We start from the raw sequence: 23,353 nt of genomic DNA, 5'->3' as shown, positions 1-23,353 counted from the left end.
ACATACAGAGGTTTCTCCAATTCTGGAAGAATTGTTTCAAAGACTCTTTAAAAATATAAATTTTTTCCAGAACTTTTCTCAGAGTTTCCTTAAGAGACTCATCCGGGATTATCCAGCTGGATATCCTTTAGGAATTTCTCCAGGTGCCTTTAGGAATTTTATATAAAATTCTTCCAATAATATCTCCAGAGAAGCATGAGCACTCCAGCACTTCATCCAAAGATCCCTTCAAAAAAGGTTTATGCAGGTTATATGCAGGCATTTTCATAGCCATTTCTTAAGAAACACCTTCACCGTTTTTCCATGAATTTCTCCAGAAATTTATCAAACCATTTTTCGTTGAAATTACTTCCGAAGCTCCTCCAGAAATTTCTCATACTTTTTTATATGATTTTTTTTTATTAAAGATATCTCCTTATTTTTCTTCATGTGTCTTCTTCTTCTTTAATTTTCCTCGACGTTCCGACTGGAACTTGGCCTGCCGCTCTTCAACTAAGTGTTCTTTGAGCACTTCCACAGTTATTAAGGACAAACGGCATGAAATCCCGCTTCAACATTGCATCAGAACTTCAGACGCACAAATCTCAAGAAGCAAGCTTCAAGCAACAGCGCATTTTATTATTCTGTTCTTGCTCACTCGTAATAAGCTTAAAATTAAAATCTCATGTGCGCTGGTTTTGTTTACGAAGAGATTTGTGCCCTCGAAATCGTGAGTATGTGTCAAAGTCGGCCATTGTGACGGCCATTTTTTTTATGTCAATAATATGACTAAACTTTCCATTTATTTGCCGTTTTTAGTTAGAAAAACTACACAGACCGATACTTAATCCTATTTTTAAACTCTATTCTACTAACATTAAAATCAAATTCGTCATAAACAGCATTAAATAATTCACAAGACCTGTCCAGAGGATTATTACGTCCATAATCAGTTCTATGTCCGGGAATCCACAAAAGGCTAGCAACGCGGAGTTGTCGGTTGGGTGCATGGAAACTGATTCTTTGGAGCAAGCAGCTACAGTCGATGCGGTTGGTCAGCATGTCAAAAATAAACATTCTCCGCAGGAAAGTTAGAGTCTGCAGTCAAATTAGAGCGCACCTGTGTTCATACGGTGGTAGGTTTCGGGCATCAATCCAGGGCAGTTGGCGTAATGCAAATCGGACGAACCGTTTCTGAACATTTTCGATTCGTAGTTCGTGAACACCGCGATACGGGGCCCAGATTTGAACTCCATATTCAAGGCCGCTGCGAACCAGCGAACAATACAATGCTTTTAGAGCGTAGATGTCATCGAAATCAGCGGTATTACGGTGCAAGAAGCCAAGCATTGAATTGGCCTACGCAATGGTCTTGGAAATGTGCTCATTAAACTTCAGTTTGCTATCTAGAGTTATTCCAAGGTCCTTAATGGAGTAAACTCTCTGCAGCATCGCAGAGTCCATCGAGTACTCAAACCGTATCGGTTCATGCTTTCGGGTGTAGGTGATGACTTTGCATTTTGATGGATTTGTCTGCATTCCATTCATTCGACACCACGATGTCAATCTGTCAATATCAGACGGAAGAGCACAGCAATCCAGCACTGATTTGACTATGCGATAAATTTTTAGGTCATCAGCATACAACAGCTTGCAGGAACACAAATGGTCACACACGTCATTTATAAATAGAATAAAAATTAGAGGTCCTAATAGGCTTCCTTGTGGTACACCCGAAGGAATATCAAAGACGTCGGATCTGGTATTGCGGATCTTGACAAAGGCCTTTCTGGAGGACAGATACGAATCAATCCAGGTGACTATCCATGAAGGAAGCCCTAGTCGGCTCAGCTTTGCGACAGCGAGATCGTGTGGAACCTTATCAAAAGCCTTGGAGAAGTCAACATAAATAGTATCAACTTGATGCCGCTTCTCGATGGTGTTGGTAGCGGTGCTGGTGAATGCCATTAAGTTTGATATGGTCGAGCGTTTTTTCACGAATCCATGCTGAAATTTTGATATCGCAGGTTGAACTACTGGGTACACCAAGTCATGTAGTAGAGCATTGTCCAGTTAGAATCCGGACGCTGATAATCACTTATATCTCAGAGGTGGAATAACAAACAGAAAAGGTGAAGCCCTCAAAACAAAGATAATTTACTGTAGTTTTATGGAAAAATATCATTAAAATTCTTTAATTTGATTTTTAATACATTTTCTCATTTTTTCCGTGATTACTTCCTTAAAAATCTGCACAATGGTAGTAAATTTTAACATCAACCCCTTCGGCGGATTTGTTTAACAATCAGGTCATCTCTGTAGTGTCCTAAGACCCTCTACCAATCTGATTAGGATTCCAAAGAAACTTTGCCAAATATTTCTCTTCTTGCGAAATTAAGGGCTATTCAGTGAATTCCAAAGAAGCGAAATTTGAGTGTTTTTTCGTTTATTAACACTATCCAACAGTGATGACACCACTACACATCTCAGGCTGTCGTGATAGCTCACCAAATTAGCTCAAACCTCTACAGATCCCTTGTGGCATTTTTGAAAAGCAGCACGCGATTCTTGAGGTTATCATCTTTGTACACATTTGGTGTCAAAATCGTGATGTGAGAAAACGATGTCCAGAACTCGAACTTCCTGGCAAATCTTGGAATTCCAAGCAGATTAATCCATGAACATAAACTTCAATCTTCCTTGGGCACTTCCTTATGGCATGGTTAACAACATCTGTGCACATCACACATAATGGTTATGGAGACATTAACATTTTTCGCGACTGTCGTACCTGATCACGCTTAATTTTCAGCGTGTTTGTGCAAGATTTTTTTCCTTCACTTGTCTTCAATCTGAAATAACTTTTCACTCGTAGCAAGAAAATCGATGAAATTTTCACCATCAATAGAGGACTTGTTTATGATCAGACTGCTGTAAAAAATATGATTATGATCATTGAGAGCGTCACAATAAATTATCCTTTGCGTCCGGATTCTAACTGGACAATGCTTTAGACCTTCCAAAACTTTGGCCAAGCAGTTCAGAATCGAGATTGGGCGGTAGTTATCAACCACATGAATATTTCCAGACTTGGTAATGGACGCGGGTTTCCAGGCATCTGGAAAAATACCTTCCTTAAGTGAACGGTTGAAAACAAACATGACGGGCGAGGCCAATGATGCTGCGCAGGTTTTAACGAAAGATGGCGGTATATGGTCTGGTCCAGGTCCTTTCGAAGCATCGACTGCACAGAGGGCTTTGTATACAGTATCCAGGCTGAAATCGGACTGTGGCAAACGGATGTTGTAACTAGGTAGCTGGTCGATATACTGCTGCGACGGAAAAGTTTGACTGGGCTCAAATACGCTTTTAAAGAAATCAGAAAAAAGTTTAGCGGAAGCAGCATCGGTGGGACTCTAACAAGTCTGTCCTTAATTGAAGGGCTTTCTTTGCTGCCATTGCATGAATTTGTATATTGTGACTGTGAGGCAAGTACAATGATACACTATGCCCCGGGAAGTCGAGAAAAGTTTCCGACCGGAACGGGAATCGAACCAGCCGTCCCCGGATTGGCGATCCAAAGCCTTACCACTAGGCTAACTGAAGACTTCTTTTCTTCATGTATTCTCACAGGAATTCACCCAGGAATGTCTCTAAGAGATAACTTCCGATATTCCATCAGGATTTTTTGTCCAGGAGCCTTTCCAGATTTTTTTAAAAGTTTCTTCTAGGAAGTTTTTTAAGCGACTCCTTCAGACAATCAGCCAAGTATATCTTTAGAGATTATTGTTTCAGGGTTTTTTTTTGACAAGAAATATTCTAGTATTTTTTTCATTTCTGTAGTCACTGCTTAAAAACCCTAGATGTGAATCTGAAACAATTCATGTAAGAATCTCAGTCGGAATCTCTAGAGTAATCATTATAGGATTTTTTTTTCAGGAATCCCTGAAGAAATTTACACAAAAAATCTTGAAGGAAGCATTTGAAAAGGAATCTCTTCTTAGATAAATTTCTAATAATGGAATAACTTTTGAAGAAATGCTTTGCTGAAATTCTTGAAGATCCCCAAAACTTTAAAGAAAGTTCTGGAGATATTCTGGAGAAATCCCTAAAGAAAGATAAGAAGTGAAAAAATCCGAGCAGAAATTTATAAGGAAATTTCAGGAAGTACTCTTGAGTATATCTTAGGATTTTTTTTGAATAAATCTCAGAAGGGTTTCTGTAGAAGCTCTCGGAAAATGTCCTGGAGAAACTTCTTGTTAAACCCTTGGTGGAAATCCTAGAAAAGATTATTAGGAAATATTTAGGTACATTCCCGGAAATTGGGAATCCTACAGGAAGTTTTCCAGGGATTTCTCCTGGAATTTTCTTAGGAATTCTTCCTGGGATTCCTCCAGCGATTCCTCTAGAAATTCTTCCAGAGATTCCTTCAGGGGTTCCTATAGGAATATCTCCAGGGATTTCTTCACGAATTCCTCCAGAAATTCATTCAGGTATTCTTCCAGAAATTCCTCCAGAGCTTCTTCGGGAATTCATCCAGGATTTCTTCCAACAACTAATCCAGGGATTTCTTCAGGATTTCTTCAAGGGATTCTTCTAGAAATTCTTCCAGGGATTCCTTCAGAATTTCCTTCAGGAATTCTCCCAGGGATTCCTCCAGGGAATTTCTCCGGGTAATTTTCCCGGGTAATTTCTCCAGTAGTTTCTCCAGGACTTCCTCCAAGAAAAACTGCTAATTAATCTAGGAATTCATCAAGTGATTTTCCAGAAATCCCCCCACGGTGTCCTCCAAAAATTCTTCCAGGGGTTCCCGGGGTTCCTCCAGGAATTCCTGTACAAATTCATTCCGGATTTTTTCCAGCCATTCCATCAGGGGTTCTTCCAGGAATTCCTCACAGGGATTCTTCCTGAAATTTTACCAGGAATCTCATCAGTCATTCCTCAAGGAATTCCTACATGATATATTCCAGAAATTCCTCCAGCAAATAATCCAGGAATTCCTTCAGGAATTACTCCAGAAATTCGTCCAGAAATACTTCCAGGAATCATTCCAGGAATCTCTCCAGGAATAACTGCAGGAATTCCTACAGGAATTGCTGTAGGAATAACTACATGAAACTCTCCACAAATTTCTCCAGGAAATACTCCAGAAATTCCTCCAGGAATTGCTCCAGGAATTACTTCAGGATTCTTCCAAAAATTCCTTCAAGAATTCCTCCAAAAATTCCTTCAGTAATTAATCCAAGAATTATTCCAGGAATTGTTCCGGTAATTACTTCAGGAATTTCTCTCGTGAATTCCTCCAGGAATTGGTTTAGGAATTCTTCCAGGAATTACTCCATGAATTCTTACAGGAAATACTCCAAGAAATCCTCCAGGGGAAATTTCTGAAGGATTTCCTGGTGGAATCTCAAGACGAATATATTAATTGATTCCTGAAGGAGTTCTTGGGGTAATTTCGGGAGGAATTCCTTGAGATTTTTTCGGAATCCCAGGAGTATTTTCTTGAGGAATTTCTAAAGGTTTCCTGAAGGATCCGGGAGGTATTCATGGAGGATTTTTTGGAAGAATTCTTTGAAAATAATCTTAAAAAAATCTCTGCCGGAATTCTCTGTTGAATTTCTCTAGGATTTCCTGAAGAAATTCCTGGAGAATTTCCTGAAGTAATTCTTAAAAAATTCTTCACGAATTTCTGGAGGAATTTCTGGAGAAATGCCTGGAAGTAATCTCGGATGAATCCCTGGAGAAATATTTGAAGAATTTCTGGAGGATTTCCTTCAGATTTCTGGATAAATTCTTCGAGGAATTTCTAGAGAAATTCCTAGAGGTATTCTCGGAGAAATGCATAGAAGAATTTTTGGAAAAATTCCTAGAGAAAATCTTAGAGTTGTTCCAGGAGGAATGTTTGAAGAATTTGTAAGTAGAAGTCTTGTAGGAATTCCTGGAGAAACTCTTGGAGGAATACCTAGAGAGATTCTTCGAGGAATCTTGGCAGCATTTTTAGAGGAATATCTGGAAAATCTCCTGAAGATAATCCTAGTAGAATTCTGGAAGAATTCTAGGAGAAGTTCTAGGAGGGATTCTTGTAGGAATTTCTGGTGCAATTCTTGGAGTAACTGCTGCAAGAATTTTCGAAGAATTTCTTGAAAAATTCCTGGAGAAATTCTTCAAGGAATTATTGACAGAAATTCTTGGCGGAATGCCTGGAAAGATTCCTTGAAATCTCTAAAATTCTTGACGAAAGTCCTGGAGAAATTTCTGAAGAAATTTTTGGAGGAACTTCATCGATAAAGTAAAGAGAATATAGCTTGTAGAGCTTGAAGGTCTTAATTCCAGAATCGTTTGGATGACTTAGATCACCAAGTGAATGTTGCTAAGTTATCAGAATTGCTCTCTGATGCTCTAGAAATAGCGTAGTTTAGACTCCTCGAGCATTCACTACAATAAAAATATCCTAAGATTTACAGATATTGCGACCCACAGAATTATGCCGATGGAGTGGAGAAATCGAAGTTCATAATCCCAGAATAGTTTGGAAAGCCTGGAATATTTCATGAATGTACCAAAAGCATCATAGTTGTGCACTGAGGCTTCATCAGCAGTATATACTACATTCCACGAATGTTTTTTTACAATTATAGCATGATAAAGTACGTAGATATCGTAACCTTTAACTTCAAAGTGTATTGGAAGCCATTTGTATTTCACGGAATGTCCAACTACCACAATATCGAGCTGCTCGTAGAGCATTGTGAGGTCTAATGGACATCAACGTGACTATTTTTCTTTAACAGAGTGAACACAAATGATGGTAGATTTTGTAGATCTTAAGAAAATGCATTCCAGAGTAGTTTGGATAATCTAGATCATCCAATTCATGAACCATGCTTTGAGGCTTTTTGAGTACCGTAGAATATGTTCTGTGATCATTCATAATCGTGTATAAAATTTTGTTTAGAATGTTGGATTTGTGACACATACTTCGGAGTACTTTGGAGGCCTTATAATAGCTCTGGGATCAAAACTTCAATAGACTATGATAGGTAATTTTTATGGCTACAAACAAAAGGGGGAGGGTGCAAAATGTGCAAGTACCATACATTTTTTAGCACAACTATTTCCCTTGACAAAAAAAAAATACTCGAGGGTAAAATGTTTTAAAACAAAGAAGTAATTGCATTTCTACCAGAAGAAGATCGTCCCGGGTTACAGTCGGCTATCGGATATTTAGGCTTTTTACTAGAATCTTTCAAACTTCATGTAGAATAGCCCGATCTTTCCCAATTTTGGACCATTGATAGACACTATTTGATAAAGTTGATAACGAAAAGTTACAGTTAGTTGGTCACTATTTCAATAGCGGAAATTTTGCCTATCCCGATCATTTAGTCTATTCCCTATTTTACCAATTAAAGAAAAAAACCCAGGTATTCTATAACTTTATCCCATCTCATACAAATTGACATTCTCTAACTGACCAAACATTTCCCTTTTCCATTTCCAGTGTCCGAAATTGGGCCATCCGCTTCGGAGTGGATCTCTGGGAGTTCGGCCGACAGTTTACCAAAGTGAACGAAATCAGAAATGTAAGTATATTATTAGATTTACAGCCTTGAGCCCTAACCTGTCACGGGCCCGGACAGCCGGTTGTGTCAGTTGGGTCGGATCGGAAGAGGTCTATTTTGTGCCCAGTTAATGCCCAACTAGTTTACTGGTACATACTACGATGCGATGGTGTCCGATGGATGGTGCCGAATGGGGTTCAGATTATTTAAAATTAATCATGCCGTTGTTGTATCGCTGCTAACAGAGGAAGGGCAACAAACGGAAGAAAGCCATCGTTTACGAGCGACATCAACAGCACACATACACACAATAGGCATAGAGAACGAGCCTGTTGCGAAAAACCGTCGGACAGCATCGGACAAGGGCAAGGGCAGGAAATCTAATTTACCTATTTTGGAACGATGGCATTATCCTTGGACGGCAGCATGCTCTCTTCGGTTATTTTTTTTTTTTGCTTCGTTGAAAAGGGTATGGGTAGCATGGGTTATTTAAACAGGATGTTCGTTTTCAAGGGGTTTCAACCGATGATTTCAACCCATTCTATGAACTTATAGTTTTGTATTCAACGTTCGGTCTTACACGTGTTTGTACAGAGTCAGTTGAATAAGAACATTATAATCAGAAAAACCCTTTTAATAATTTATAAGTTTTTAATATGTTTGAATATTTGAACAACATAGAATTAAAAAGTAAACATGATTTAACTTGAATGAACCATTCCTTGATAAATGTCAGCTAAAGAATCTGATGTTTAGCTAATCCTGTTTCTTGGATATCACACTTAGTCAAGAACTAATTATCATATAATGAACTATATTTTGGCGCTGAAAAAAAAAATTGACTAAACAGCAACATACACTCAATATATATATATTATGCGTAGCTTGTACCGTCCTTTTTGCTCAGCCATTGCTGAGTATGCACCGTGGTGTAGTGGGAGGCCGTGTACGCTTCCGTAACAATTTCATCCATCCTTCCAAAATGGTAGGACTGCTGCTGTGGTTTGCTCTCTGCTCGATTGAGGAACGTTTTGGTTAAATTTACCTGGAAGGTATTTTTGGTCCCACATAAGTGGGTTTATGCGAGCTTCTTGTAGTTTTACGAGCTTGGCCTTATTCAGGTGTAATCCAGCTGTAGTTGACGGCGGCGGTGGCGGCGGCTGAGGAGCCAAGCAGCCCAGGGCGGAATAAAAAGGAAAACTTTTTCCTACACGCCCTCCCTTCCTTCTGGCGCGCAAAGCCGAGAGAGGATAGCTCTAGCTCTAGGTATGTGGGTAAAGGTATGCCAGAAGCACATAAAATCATTTTCAGAGGTGGGAAATTGCCTACCACATCCACCAGGTACTGCCGCCGCCGTCGCTTCCAGCAAACGATGGGAACGGATTTTCACGGCAAGGAAGAATCGATTTTATGTCTTCCCGAGTTGGTCCGTATAGTGGGGTAGCAGCTACTCTATCATTAGTTGGGAAAACGTTTTTGGCCTCGACGACGTAATGCTCTTCACACATGGCGTCGTCTTCGTGGTTGTTGGAGGGATGCAAGTCAGTACACCGACCGGATTCGGGGAAAACGTGAACCACATACGAGGTAACTGGAGCTAGATGAGTATGTGCAATTCTGATTATGACTATGAGAGTGTTGAATGAGCTGTAAGTGTAGATTTTATTTCAACTTGGCTATAACAACAGAAATGTTCTTGAGGTAGAGATGGGAAACTGATTCAATTTGGAGAGTGAATCGCTTCTGATTCACTCTCAAAAAAGATTCGACTCTTTTGACCGATTCAGCAACGCATTTCCGTAACTTGATAAAAAATGCCATTTTTCGATGTTGGCCACCGACTCCTTTTTTGTATGTTCAGTTTTCTAGGAAGGTATGAACGTCGACTCAGTAAAATACAGGATACACAGATTTTCGTTCCTTACACTAAATAGTCGAATCACTAGGACGAGCCGGCAATATAATACATATGAATGAAATATGAACAAGTGGCAAAGATTGCGATGTTTCTGTGTCGAATAATCAAGAACGCAGTCAATCCAACTATTTTCGGCAACTTGTTGTACTCGTTATGAACTTCAGCGAATCGTAACTCTTTTAAAAAGAATCGTGGTTCACTCACTCGGTTTCGCGAATCGGTTCTTTGAGTCGACTCGCGAGTGAGTTACCTATGTCTATCTTGAGGCCTCTATTTTAGTCCTTGTGAACACAGGTGTATAGGTAGTTTGATTACGATATGTATGAAGTTGGAAATATTACAAGCTACAAGGTGGTCACATTTGTTTATTGAAATGATAGTCTAGATGATGTATGTGCTGAAAATGTCATCTGCTTTCACAGTCGCTTCAGCACACGTTTTTTTTAACATTTGAATAATTTGAACAATGTTTTTGGAACTTTTGGTGTTTCTGTCGGAACATATTTTAGTAGATGTATTATTGTGGTCTACTTACCTTTTCTTAGCCTCGGCCAGCAGATAGATTTGCAGCAAAGGATGGAATTGTCAGGATTTGGGAAACCGAACAGCTACCGGAGGAGTGGCAGGAAGGTGTAATCTATCCCATTCAAAAGAAAAGCGACCATTTGGAATGTGAGAACTTCAGAGCGATCACAATTTTGAATGCTGCCTACAAAATGCTATCCCAGATCAGCTTCCGCCGTCTGTCACCTAAAACAAATGAGCTCGTTTGAAGTTATCAAGCCGGCCTCATCGACGGTTGGTCGACAACGAACCAGATCTTCACTGTATGGCAAACCCTCCAGAAAAGCTGCGAATACCAGGTCCCAACGCATCACCTGTTCATCGACTTCAAAGGGGCAAACGGCAGTATCGACCGCATAGAGCTATTAAAAATCGTAGACGAAAACGGCTTCACCGGGAAGCTGATTAGACTGATCAAAGCAACGATGAACGGTATGCAAAACAGCGTAAGAGTTTCTGATGAACTATCCAGTTCATTTGAATCTCGCTGGAGACTGCGATAAGGTGACGGATTCTCATATGCCTACTCTTAAACATTGCTCTTTTTTCCTCCAAACCGTGGGAGGAAATCTTCTCAACAGACACCCGAACAGGAAGGTCTGGGTAGTGTGGGGTTAAGGCCGTCTTCTACAACAAAAGTAAAAACCAGGACTACTCTCTCCTACCCACTAAACACATTCCCATGGACGCCAAACCCAACGTCTCTCCGTGACGACCAAGAAGGCATCCTCACCACTCCCTTTATCCCCGGAAGACGGACAGGGTCAACCCCACGTCCGTGCCCAACTGTTTTGCAGGCATCAAGAATTAAGGCGTACGTGCAACCAGATTTGATCTGCTAAAGGCAAGGGTATCACTACCCTTCAGGCCCTATCAGCTGTACCAGAAGGTTGCTGACAGTAGGGTCTCCACCTGCCCCGGTCCTTAATGGGGACCTCATTCCAACCGTGGGCTTTGATCCAACCCTGTAGACCGATGTGACGACAGCAACGTTACCAGGTCGTTCTCTCCGAGGCCACTTAATAGCTGTAATCTTGTGGATGCTATCGACTGGTAATTTTGTACTTAGGGGTTTTTCGGCCTTGCAGTCTCCGGAGCAGTCAAAACGACATACACAGGGGATGGCCAAAATGTTTGGGATAGGCACTTTTTTTCTCCCACAAAAAAGTTCAACATGCTGTAACTTTTCATAGAGTGCATCACATTTTCTCAAATTTTGACTTTTGTCAACCTATTATATGTGCATCATTGGTACAAGTTTGAGCTCGATTGGTTAATCTTTAGCGGAGTTATAAATGTTCTGGTGAAACACTATTTTCTAGACTACTAATTTTTGAGCTGTCATATCTCGGAGACCAGTGAACCGAATTGAATGAAATTTTGAACTTTTATCCACAATATATCAGTGCTTGAAAACCATTTAAAACATGGGTACTTTTTAAACGTTAAAAAAAAGTTATGATGGATTGACACTTTTTGGATCATTTTCGATAAAATGCATTTTTTTTACATCAATGTCATAAAATTTTATTTTTGATATCCAAAGATTTTCTACTTCTGTTCATAAGATATCTATAAAAAGATATATTAGAGCTTATTTTTATTAAAGGAAGGACACATTTAGTAATTTTTGTGCCGTAATGTAAATTTGACTCATTTTCCTCTAAATGGGTGAAAATGTCAAACCATCATAACTTTTTTAAACGTTTGAAAAGTATCTATGTTCTGATGAATTTTCAAGCATTATTATATTGTTAATAATCGTTGAAAATTTCATTCAATTCGGTTCACTGGTCTCCGAGATATGACAGTTCAAAAATTTATAGTCTTAAAAATAGTGTTTTACCAGATCAGTTATAACCAACCGAGCTCAAATTTGTACCACTGATGCACATATAATAGGTTAATCAACAGTCAAAATTTGAGAATATTCGATGCACTCTATGAAAAGTTACACCATGTTGAGCTTTTTTGTGAGAGAAAAAAAGTTGCCTATCCCAAACATTTTGGCCACCCCCTGTATTTTCGATGCCCGACGTTTCGATGGACTATGTCATCTTTCTCAAGGGTTCTATTTAAACAAATTGGACGTAGTACATATTAAAGACAAACAGAAAAACTGGTGAACACAACTTACAGAAATATCGTTCTTCGTCTGATGGTATGAATTGCACATGAATTATAGTCAAATTTCGGACGGACTTCATCAATTTCCTACAATTTTACAAACAATGATTAACATAAACAATTTTACATAACATTTAAGACATTACTAACCATTTTTGTCAGGAAAAACTGAGAAGTTTTGTATGGTGGGTCACTACTCTAATCGTCAATATGCTATTCTAATTTTCAACCGTCAATTTGATTCCAGTCAGAAATTTGTTTGAATGTTGCGTACAAGTTCTGTGGGTTTTAGTTTTCTGTTGGGTGTCATTGTCGTTAGTGTTAGTGATGTTAGCGATGTAAGGGTTAATTTCGGTATTACCTACGAAGCCGACTCCGAACCTCTGAACCACCTCTTGTATCCAATCTGAACAAGCCATTCTCCGAGCCCACGCGCCACCTCCTCTGTAGCTCCAAGACGATGTATGTGATAGCCGTTGAAACGACATTCCAGCCAAACTCATCCCTGCACATCTTCTGGACAAGATTGTCCGGAGTTGTGTTCTCCCCGCATATGACAACCCGAACTGGCTTCTCGAGAGACCATTTACACCCTCGGTGTGCCTTAACATCTATTGAGGATGATCTTTTTGAGCACCTTCCCTGCCGTGTCGATCAAGCATATTGGTCTATATACCGACTTGTTTCCGGGTGGTTTCCCCGTCTTTGGCAATAGAACCAAGCTCTGCCTCTTCCATACTTGTGGGAAAACTCCCCCGTCCAGGCATTTCTGCATAGTAGATCTGAACATCTCGAGAGTCTCTGGAATAGCTACTTTTAAGGCCAGGTTCGGAACTCCGTCCGGACCAGGGACGCTAAGGGACTTTGTTATCCCCGCAAGTGCCACATCGGTAACTCCTCATCGCAAGCCCCAACCCCCGGCTGTTCTACGAAAGGAGGCCAAGGGTTAGGATCATGACGCGGAAAAAGCCATGTCACCAGTAAGCCAGTGGACTCCCGTTTTTAAGGTGGATTCGCCTAGGCATGGCCGCATCGCACGCATGCGAGAGCACCACTACCAGCTCATCGCCGTCTAGACCGAGAAGGTTTCGGTCACGGCTGAGCGCCTCCCTGAATACCTCTTCGTCGAAGTATGATGCCTTCCACCTGCGAAGGCTTGGCCTACTGCCTCTTCCTCTACCCGCTGTTTGCTATTGTTGTTGTCGATACTGTAGCGAACTGCCAGAGGATAGCTGTGAGTGTAGCTATTGTCTACTCTCCGGTTGAACTACTTGTTAGGCCAAGACTACAAAACGTAACGTCAATAATCGACTCCGCACTGTTCCGCCTAAAGGTATTCTTGGTACCGACATTAGCCAGGTCAACATCTAGTATGGCTAGTAGTGTCTCTAGCAGGATCTAATCCTGCTGGTTCGTGAAACGGCTTCCCCATTCCACGGTTAAGGCAGTCACACTCTATTACTTCCGGCCTTCGCCCTGTGAGCACGGTCGTCATACAGTCCAGCATCTGCGTGAACTGCTCGATCGGCCACTGCGGAGGTGCATAACAGCTACAGAAGGAAACCCTGTTTACTTTGCTGCCGTTCTACGCATATTTGTCCCATGTTATATGGGATTCACTGCAGCTTTCTTGAAGGCCGGGCACCTTGGGCTACCCGTAGAATGCCTGTTGTTCACGATTTTTTTGGTACAGATCAGACAAATGTGAGGACTCGTGCAGCTTTGTGCCTTATGGCCTTCGGTCCCGCATCTCCTACACAGTTTACTTCTGTCAGGGTCTTTGCAGTAGTCCCATGACTTGTGTCCTGGTTCCAGACACTTGAAACAAACCACCGGTGGCTCGTGGAACGTCAGATGACATGCGCATCAGCCTACCTTAATCCTCCCTATTTTACCGGCCTTTTTTACGTCCACCACAGGTAGCTGAACCAACCTGTGTCCCTGCCGGCCCTTTCCGTAGCCTAACGGCTGCGGCAGCCACCTGCACCTTGCGCTGTTGCCGAGTTCGTCCAATTCGGTGACCTCGTCTAGGTATTTCACCTTCGCCTCTTGTGTGGGAGCCCTCACCTCTACCCCTTCGCACAGGTACCCCACAGGCTCCGTTCATGATCGAGCATCTTTTTTCATCCCCTCGATCTCTCATTCCTCGACAATAAATTGGGGTTAGTAGTCCTATTCTTAGCCGGCGACTACGTGACAGTAATCCCTGCCAGTGCAGAAAATGTCATTTCATCAAATTAATCAAATTCAACCACATCCACCTTGTTTTAGAAGCTTATCCCAAAAATATGGTATATGAAAAACTTGTGCGGCTAGACCAGCTCTACAAGAAAGTCATGGAAATCCGATCTTTTTCGAATATTTAATAAATGTCACGGACTATCTTCGCAAAATTCCTATTAAATTCATGGTGAAGTTTTTCATATGCCATATTCTCAGGTTAAACTTCTAAAATCAGCTGGATGTGGTTGAATTGAGATATGTCGAAATTACATTTTCTGCACTGATCACTGCTGCCCTACGGAGAGGAGAATGGTGTGCGACGGAGAAGCATGAACCACGAGCTCCCTGCACTTTACGGCAAACCTAGAATCGGGTCTTTAGTTAGCCAAGTGGTTAAGGCTATGGATCGACAATCCGGAGACGGCGGGTTCGATTCCCGTTCCGGTCGGGACAATTTTCTCGACTCCCTGGGTATAGAGTATTATTGTACTTGCCTCACAATATTTATACAAATTCATGCAATGGCAGGCAAAGAAAGCTCTTCAACTAATAACTGTGGAAAAAACTCAAAGAACACTAAGTTGAAGCGAGGCTGGCCAAGTCCCAGTGTGGATATAGAGCCATTAAGAAGAAGAAGCATCCAGAAGGTGGCCAAAGCGCGAAAGATACGGTGGGCAGGGCATGTTGCAAGAATGCCTGATAACAAACCTGCAAAGTAGGTGTTCGCTATTGAAGCAGTTAGCACGGCACAAAAAGGCGCGGAGCGCAGAGAGCAAGATGAGCGGACCTGGCGGAGCGTGACTTGGCGAGCATTGGGTGTGACCGAGTATGGAGAGCGGCAGCCGCAATCCGAGTATTGTGGCGTACTATTGTTGTTTATGTCTTATCTAAAATGTGATGTTGAGCAAATAAATGTATGTATGTAGCTTATGCAAGTTTATACATAAGTATGCACATCCGCGCCTCTTTGACTGACAAGGCAAAATCTAATCTTAAGCAATCATAACAGTCTTTGAAAGATAACTTCTGTTATTAATTAACCAACCCGAATCAAATTCATTGACAGGGACACCTGTCAATAATGTCGTATTGAAAGAACAGTTTCACGGAAGACGGTTTCTCCCCCATCATCGCAATCCGGTGACGGCGCCTTTCCTTCCAACTGGTAGGTGGTGGTGATGATGAGGGAAGATCCCACCGAATTAACTTTCCACCGTTTCTAATTTCTATTCCAAACTACCCGACGAAAGGCACCCCGGTTCCGGTCTGAGAAAGATGAAGACAATAAAGAAACCCAAGATATGAAGCACAGCTAAACGATTGCCGTCCCTCCACCAACGACGACTGGCTGCATGAAAGAAAGCCTGTCGGAAAAGGGAAAAATCCTGAAATTGTCTGCAGCGCCTAATGGTTGGGAAAATTTTTTCCGCTTTTAACCACCGCGTAGCCGACCATCTGCTTGTACCCGGCACAGTCCTACTCGCCTACCTACTAGGACGATTGTCCTGTATACACCAGACATGACGCCTACCGGTCTACGAAGTCAAAAAGTTGTTGTAATAGAAAAAAAAATCTACTTGCAATTATAACCACAAATTTTCATTTGCCAATAGTAATTTTGTACTGAAGTATTATGAGTTCAGCCTAAGGAATTTTCAGGATATTATGTTTCTTGATTTCTTTGCGCATACAACTGGTTGCACATACTGAGAAAAACTTGTAATTAGAAGGACTTCAATGTTCATGGTATGGCTTCGGAATCAGTTTGGCTTTTTATTCCACAGAATCGTTACTTGTTCAGTGCCTTAGTAGGTTAAAGCGCCGATCTAGCGAATACGGAGCCGTGGGTTCAAATCCCACTAGAACGCATTTTTTTTTACAAATTTCATCTCTCGATTTGTCAATTAGCAACATTATGTGCCTTCTAATTACAAGTTTTCCCAGTATGTTTCAGACATATCAGAAAATCTGGTAAATGCCAGTATAAAGCAATATTCATCATTGTAAAATATTTAATGGTTGAGATTTTGATAAAGTATTAAGGACAAACGTCTTTAAATCCCGGATCAACAGTGTATCAAAACTTCAGACGCACAAATCTTAAGAAGCAAGCTTCAAACAACAATGGATTTTATTATTCTGTTCTTGCTCACTTATAATAATCTTGAAATAAGAAGCTCAGGTGCGCTGGTTTTGTTTACGAAGAGATTTGTGCCCTCAAAATCGTGAGTAGGTGCCAAAGTCGGCCATTGTTGCGGCCATATTGGGATTCTAACAAGTCTGTCCTTAACGGAGTCTGTGATTTTTTTTAGTCTGCATAGCATATTTCCCACCACTACACAAATAACTATTATGATGAAAATTTTATTACTGGTTATAACTGCGGAAATTTTAACGAAATATCAAGTTCAGTAACAGGGGCTCATCTAGTAAAAATAGCGAATTCTTTTTGTTTTAATGATGCATTAGAATAGTTGAATTATATTTTTTCTCATTATGATACCGCCAATTATTAGGTTCATCGTTGTTTTTCTTTCAATTGCGTGTTGTGTACTCTATGGGCATGTTCAAACGGCCACCATAATCGACTGTGCGCCATTCATAGCCCTTTGCCGTATTGAACGGAACCGGGGGAAAGAAAGCTTACTCAATTGCGTTTTTGATTGTAATTAACAGAAATTTGCGTTTTCTTTCGGCTTGTTTTTTTTTTTTCGATTGCCGACCGTCGAGTGAAAATGAAAGGCAAAAGATAACGGCAATAATGGTCAACAACAAACGCCACGGCGATGCGGGCAGGAATCGGGATATTTAAGACTAAAAAAGCGAAAAGAATGATGCTTTAAAAGGGTTTGGTGCTGGTTAGGGAATCGCGCCACTTGGGCGGTGGCTTCTATATTCGTCTGTTTTCCACTATAACTCAGTCAATCTTGAACCAATTGACACAATTCTTGGAATGCGGTGAGATAGGTATAGTATCTACCCGTGTACATAATTTCAAGTCAATCGGTTCAAAATTGACCGAGTTACAGTGGAAAACAGACGAAAATAACAGACGAAGAAAACCACCGCCCAAGTAGCGCGATACCCTATATTCGGACGGAACAATATGCTTGTGGCGATTCTAGACTTCTGAACAAAACAGGGCCACCTCCGGAGTGCGGGATCGAAACGAGAGTTGTTAAAATTAGGCAAACAGCAATCAACATTACTGCCATGGTTTCGGGATGAATGATAACTAGTGGTCATTACGTAGAAGATATTGGTCGGAAGCGGTGCGTTCAACTGATATTTTTAAAGCGTAGAACGTTTGTTCACCGAAACACACTAGTTAAGATTAAAAACACTTTTGCAAAAGAAAAATTAAACAAAAAAACTTAAAGAAAAACATGCAAAGTACGAACATTTTTTTTTAATTCCACTATTTTGCTTATCTTCGGACGGTAGGGTAAGAAATCAAACTTTGAACTAGTCAAATTGTAATCTTAATTTGAACCATTTCAAAATTCATTAAAACGACGTACTTTTCAGGCAAATATTGTCCCGAAAAAGATGTTTAACAGCTTTCCGTAATATAACCTGATAACATGGACTTTAAAAGCATTGAAAAAAGCGTTTTTGTCATGGAAAACAGGCAATTGAAAAATCACTGTGATTTCACCCATTTCCCTCAAGAGAAAGCACATTTTCGGTGCACTCGTACAGCTCATGCATTGTATCACACGCAATATGTGAACACGTCAAATGAAAGCTTATTTATCGTAGAATCGACCAACCGAATAATATTCCGCATAATTTGTCATAAAATTATCAAATTTAAGTGATTCTTACTTGGAGAATGTTATCTTAAGTTGAACCATTTGTAATCTAAATTTGAATTAGTAAACGGGGGTGAGCTTCTAGTGTTGGCCTGTAGGTTGCGCTAGTGGTTGCTTTGTTTTCTCTTGGGGGATGAAAAAATCCAAATTTAGTTTCCAAATTCCTAAAGAATTTCGAACATTCTGAGTTGAGATTCCACTGCCTAATGAAAAATAAGTATGAGAAATAGCAGATTCATGTGATTTTTCATTGTTTAGCATGGAATTGGCTGTTTTGTGAGTTGCTCGAGCTGCTGCCGCCAGTAGTTCAAATTGGTTCAAATTATGATTACGATGGTTCAAATTAAGATTAAAATCATTGTTGATTAAAAATCAAATATTTCAATGAAATTCGGTGCAAATACAAACTTTTTACCATTTAACAGAAAGCTTATACCCGTGACTTTCATGTACAAACGATTTTGCCGTAGTAAATTATTTCCATGTGGGAGAAAAAATCACTTAAAATTTGCACTGCTTCAGAAAGCTGCAATTTGGTTCAAATTTTGATTACCTACCCTAATAGTTGTGACGAGTAGCAAAAAGTTGATTTTTTCAGCACGAGTTGTACATTTATCCAACGAGGCTTGCCGAGTTGGATAAATACGAAGAGTGCTGAAAAAATCGAGTTATGCAACGAGTTCCATACAAAATTTTATGCAATGATATTTTCATTATACAACTCATTTGAGTTGCATAATGTTAGGAGGTGAAGGATTCCATTCACCAGCTGGTTAAGATGGTATCATTGCTAAACTCCTACATGGGTCCAGAAAAGTCAGCAACCTATGTGCACCGGTAGATGGCCAGGAGAAACTTCCTTTTTGTAAGGAAGGATAGGAAGGGTAGTGGAGCGGATCTGGTGTGATGGTTAAAGAACGTGACTATCACGCCGAGGACTTGGGATCGAATCCCACTCCAGACAAACTCGCAAAATGTGAGTTCTTCCTTCGGAAGGAAAGTAAAGCGTTGGTCCCGAGATGAACTAGCCTAGAGCTAAAAATCTCGTTGATACAGATAAAAAAACATTAACCTCACCGATCCAAGCCAATTTAGCCAAGGACTAAAAATCTCGTTAATACAGATAAAAAAAAAGAAAAAAAGGAAGGGTTATCTGCTGCGTTCAGAAGAAAGACTACCATTGAGAATCTGTAAATTTCCTAGCGATCTCTATTTTAAAAGCCGCCAACAAGGTGCTATCCCAGATCAAAATTACGCAAAGTCGAAAAACTTACAGATGATGAGTTGCGAAGTTCGAAATTCCTCCACTAGGCAGCGCTAGTGAGCATGTACATTTTCAAAACCTCATATCCCAGAATCCCGATAAGTTGGTGTCTTCGGCAAAATTGAGTATTCGTGCATAATCTGCCATAACTGGTCTCGATTGATTGTAGGTATCATACGCCGATTTAAAATCGATGAACAAGTGATGTGTGGGCACGTTGTATTCGCGGCATTTCAGCAACACCTGGCGAATGGCGAACATTTGGTCTGTTGTAGCGTGTTCGCGCATGAATCCAGCCTGACAATGCCCCATGAACTGTGTTGTAATCGGTGCGGTGATAGACGATAGGCATAACATTTGAGAGAACCTTGTAGGTAGCACTCAGTAGTGTGATCGCGCGGAAGCTCCCGCAATTCAACTTGTCGTCCTTTTTGTAGATGGGACCCACGATACCTTCCATCCATTCCTCCGGTAATACTTCCTTCTCCCCGATCTTTGTAATGTCCCAGTGAAGTGCTCTTACCAGTGCTTCTTCACCGTATTTTAGAAGCTCGCTTGGTGTTTAGTTGATCTGGTCCAGTGTACCACGAACGAGGGGGGGGGGACCAACTTAAAAGTGATCGGGAAAATGTTTCACTTAGATTTGCAAAAAGAATAAGTGTAAAAATGTGCTAAATACACGAAATGAATGAACGAAGATCACTTTTAGAAAAGTTAATCATAGTCATGCCCCATAACGCCAAATGAGCTAGGTGCATCCTTGAGGTAAAAACAAAACAGCAGTAGGAGTTCCTGCTCAAACACCATCAGTTTTCCCTGGGCTCGAGCATTGTTGAACATTTTCGGCAAGCAAATCACGTATCGTTGGGACAATCGTCGTTTTTTTTTCCGCGATTTGGCTGCCAAAAAACGCAGGTTTATGCCACTGACTATCTAGAGAAAAAGGCAGGTACATAGAGAAAGCGCGCACAACGTGCAAAGCAATGCCGCCAGAGAATAAGTTTGCCCTCCTCACTCACCCCAGAGGCCTTGGCATGACCAGAAGAAAACATCGAGGGCAACGACTACAATGGCGCGATATCATTAATCTACGGCTTGGCGGATAAAATATTCAATAAATATTCGTTTGTTAAGTGCCGTAGCCCGAAATATTTTATGCACTTGTAACCTGTTAAGCCGTAAATGAGATTGCCGGGCGCACGCTGCTCTCTTCGTGGATCCTACGATGCCTTTCGACGATGCCTGTCACAACTCTGTCGGAGAAGCGCCCCTGTACCGGTGTGCGAAACCGTTGTGGGATTTCGATTCAATTAGTCACAACTGGTGGTAAAGGTGGTCATATGGGTTCGGTTTTTGATAAAAAAGGGCGAAAACCAATCAGACACGTGACTGGGATGTGGAGCGGGTGGGGTTGTTTTGTGGCGATGGTAGTAGGTGCACAGTCCTCGAACGAAAAGGATTCGGAAATGGCTGTTATTGTTTATTTTAAATTACAAGTAGGTATATTTGAACATGTGTGATGTTTTGTTTTTGAATATTTTTTTTATCTTGTTCATTATTATGTAATATGTGTGATAAATAAACGTGGGCGATTTTGTTTGATTTTTTAAATATGTACACAAAGAACAGTAAACGATTTTTTAAGTCGAGAAATATTTTCTCATGAAACAGATAAAACGAGTGTCGCACAATACCTCAAGATTCCAAGAACATATGCACCATTCGCTAAAAGTCACCCATTCTACAAATCCACATATTGCGTGGCAAGCCAGCCCACAGCCGAAATGATAAATCGGTTTTCTGTGGAAAAATAGAAAAGAACTTTTGGGGTCTCCTCGTCCCGTCGATATGTCGTCAGCAGCAGCAGCACGTTTCCCAATCCATTCTGTCCATTCAGTAGTGCCGCCGATATTGTTCGATAACAATGGCCAATGGAGGAAGGTCCCCCAGAACAGCGCCAGCGCAGCGCTTGGTTGGCACAATCAACCCCATCGGGGTGACCAATCGACACAATAACACATATTCCAGATGGTCGTTGTCCACTGACCATCGCTGTTCGTTCGGAACCTTGATCCCCCGCTGTCACGAGTGCTGGCTGCCGGTTGTCCGGTCGGTGATGGTCACCGAGACACGTCGCATTTGTACGTACGTATGTGTAGGACGATACGTTTGACCGGACCATTATCCACCAACCAAACGCCATCCGTTCGGTACCCGTTTGATGACGGTGGGGGAGAGTTGTGAAAAGTAACTCATTGGGCATCATAGTTTCCTGCTCCCAAGTAGAAAGCTCAAGTAAAATTCTTCCTTTTTCCGTAAGTAATTTTGACATTTGTTTAACTGACAGCATTTTAACGAAACTATGCTGTAAAAAGGATGTGAAATAAAGGACACCAGGTTGTTAACGATTTGGACTTGGAATTTTATAAATTTCGTTCGTGTTCTCAAGAAATGTTATTGAAATGTACACTTTCGCGCGCGTGTCCCGGAAATCCTTCGGAGATTCCTCCCGGAATTCCTTCGGAGACTCCTCCCGGAATTCCTTCGGAGATTCCTCCCGGAATTCCTTCGGAGATTCCTCCCGGAATTCCTTCGGAGATTCCTCCCGGAATTCCTTCGGAGATTCCTCCCGGAATTCCTTCGGAGATTCCTCCCGGAATTCCTTCGGAGATTCCTCCCGGAATTCCTTCGGAGATTCCTCCCGGAATTCCTTCGGAGATTCCTCCCGGAATTCCTTCGGAGATTCCTCCCGGAATTCCTTCGGAGATTCCTCCCGGAATTCCTTCGGAGATTCCTCCCGGAATTCCTTCGGAGATTCCTCCCGGAATTCCTTCGGAGATTCCTCCCGGAATTCCTTCGGAGATTCCTCCCGGAATTCCTTCGGAGATTCCTCCCGGAATTCCTTCGGAGATTCCTCCCGGAATTCCTTCGGAGATTCCTCCCGGAATTTCTTCGGAGATTCCTCCCGGAATTCCTTCGGAGATTCCTCCCGGAATTCCTTCGGAGATTCCTCCCGGAATTCCTTCGGAGATTCCTCCCGGAATTCCTTCGGAGATTCCTCCCGGAATTCCTTCGGAGATTCCTCCCGGAATTCCTTCGGAGATTCCTCCCGGAATTCCTTCGGAGATTCCTCCCGGAATTCCTTCGGAGATTCCTCCCGGAATTCCTTCGGAGATTCCTCCCGGAATTCCTTCGGAGATTCCTCCCGGAATTCCTTCGGAGATTCCTCCCGGAATTCCTTCGGAGATTCCTCCCGGAATTCCTTCGAAGATTCCTCCCGGAATTCCTTCGGAGATTCCTCCCGGAATTCCTTCGGAGATTCCTCCCGGAATTCCTTCGGAGATTCCTCCCGGAATTCCTTCGGAGATTCCTCCCGGAATTCCTTCGGAGATTCCTCCCGGAATTCCTTCGGAGATTCCTCCCGGAATTCCTTCGGAGATTCCTCCCGGAATTCCTTCGGAGATTCCTCCCGGAATTCCTTCGGAGATTCCTCCCGGAATTCCTTCGGAGATTCCTCCCGGAATTCCTTCGGAGATTCCTCCCGGAATTCCTTCGGAGATTCCTCCCGGAATTCCTCGGAGATTCCTCCCGGAATTCCTTCGTAGATTCCTCCCGGAATTCCTTCGGAGATTCCTCCCGGAATTCCTTCGGAGATTCCTCCCGGAATTCCTTCGGAGATTCTTCCCGGAATTCCTTCGGAGATTCCTCCCGGAATTCCTTCGGAGATTCCTCCCGGAATTCCTTCGGAGATTCCTCCCGGAATTCCTTCGGAGATTCCTCCCGGAATTCCTTCGGAGATTCCTCCCGGAATTCCTTCGGAGATTCCTCCCGGAATTCCTTCGGAGATTCCTCCCGGAATTCCTTCGGAGATTCCTCCCGGAATTCCTTCGGAGATTCC

At 41.7% G+C, this 23,353-nt stretch overlaps 1 protein-coding gene across 7 annotated transcripts in view; it reads left to right on the top strand.

The window, feature by feature from the left end:
* LOC134287926 (voltage-dependent calcium channel subunit alpha-2/delta-4) overlaps window positions 1–23,353 on the top strand; it is a 253,727-nt gene that overhangs the window by 44,019 nt on the left and 186,355 nt on the right. For all 7 annotated transcript variants that reach the window (XM_062851173.1, XM_062851171.1, XM_062851172.1 and 4 more), the window contains exon 3: window positions 7,484–7,565. In XM_062851173.1, coding sequence (XP_062707157.1) covers window positions 7,484–7,565 — 82 coding nt within the window. The remainder of the gene's footprint in view (window positions 1–7,483; window positions 7,566–23,353) is intronic.

The sequence above is a fragment of the Aedes albopictus genome, chromosome 2 (assembly GCF_035046485.1).
Source record: "Aedes albopictus strain Foshan chromosome 2, AalbF5, whole genome shotgun sequence".
NCBI classification, from domain to species: domain Eukaryota; kingdom Metazoa; phylum Arthropoda; class Insecta; order Diptera; family Culicidae; genus Aedes; species Aedes albopictus.
This window is presented reverse-complemented; position numbering and strand designations above follow the sequence as displayed.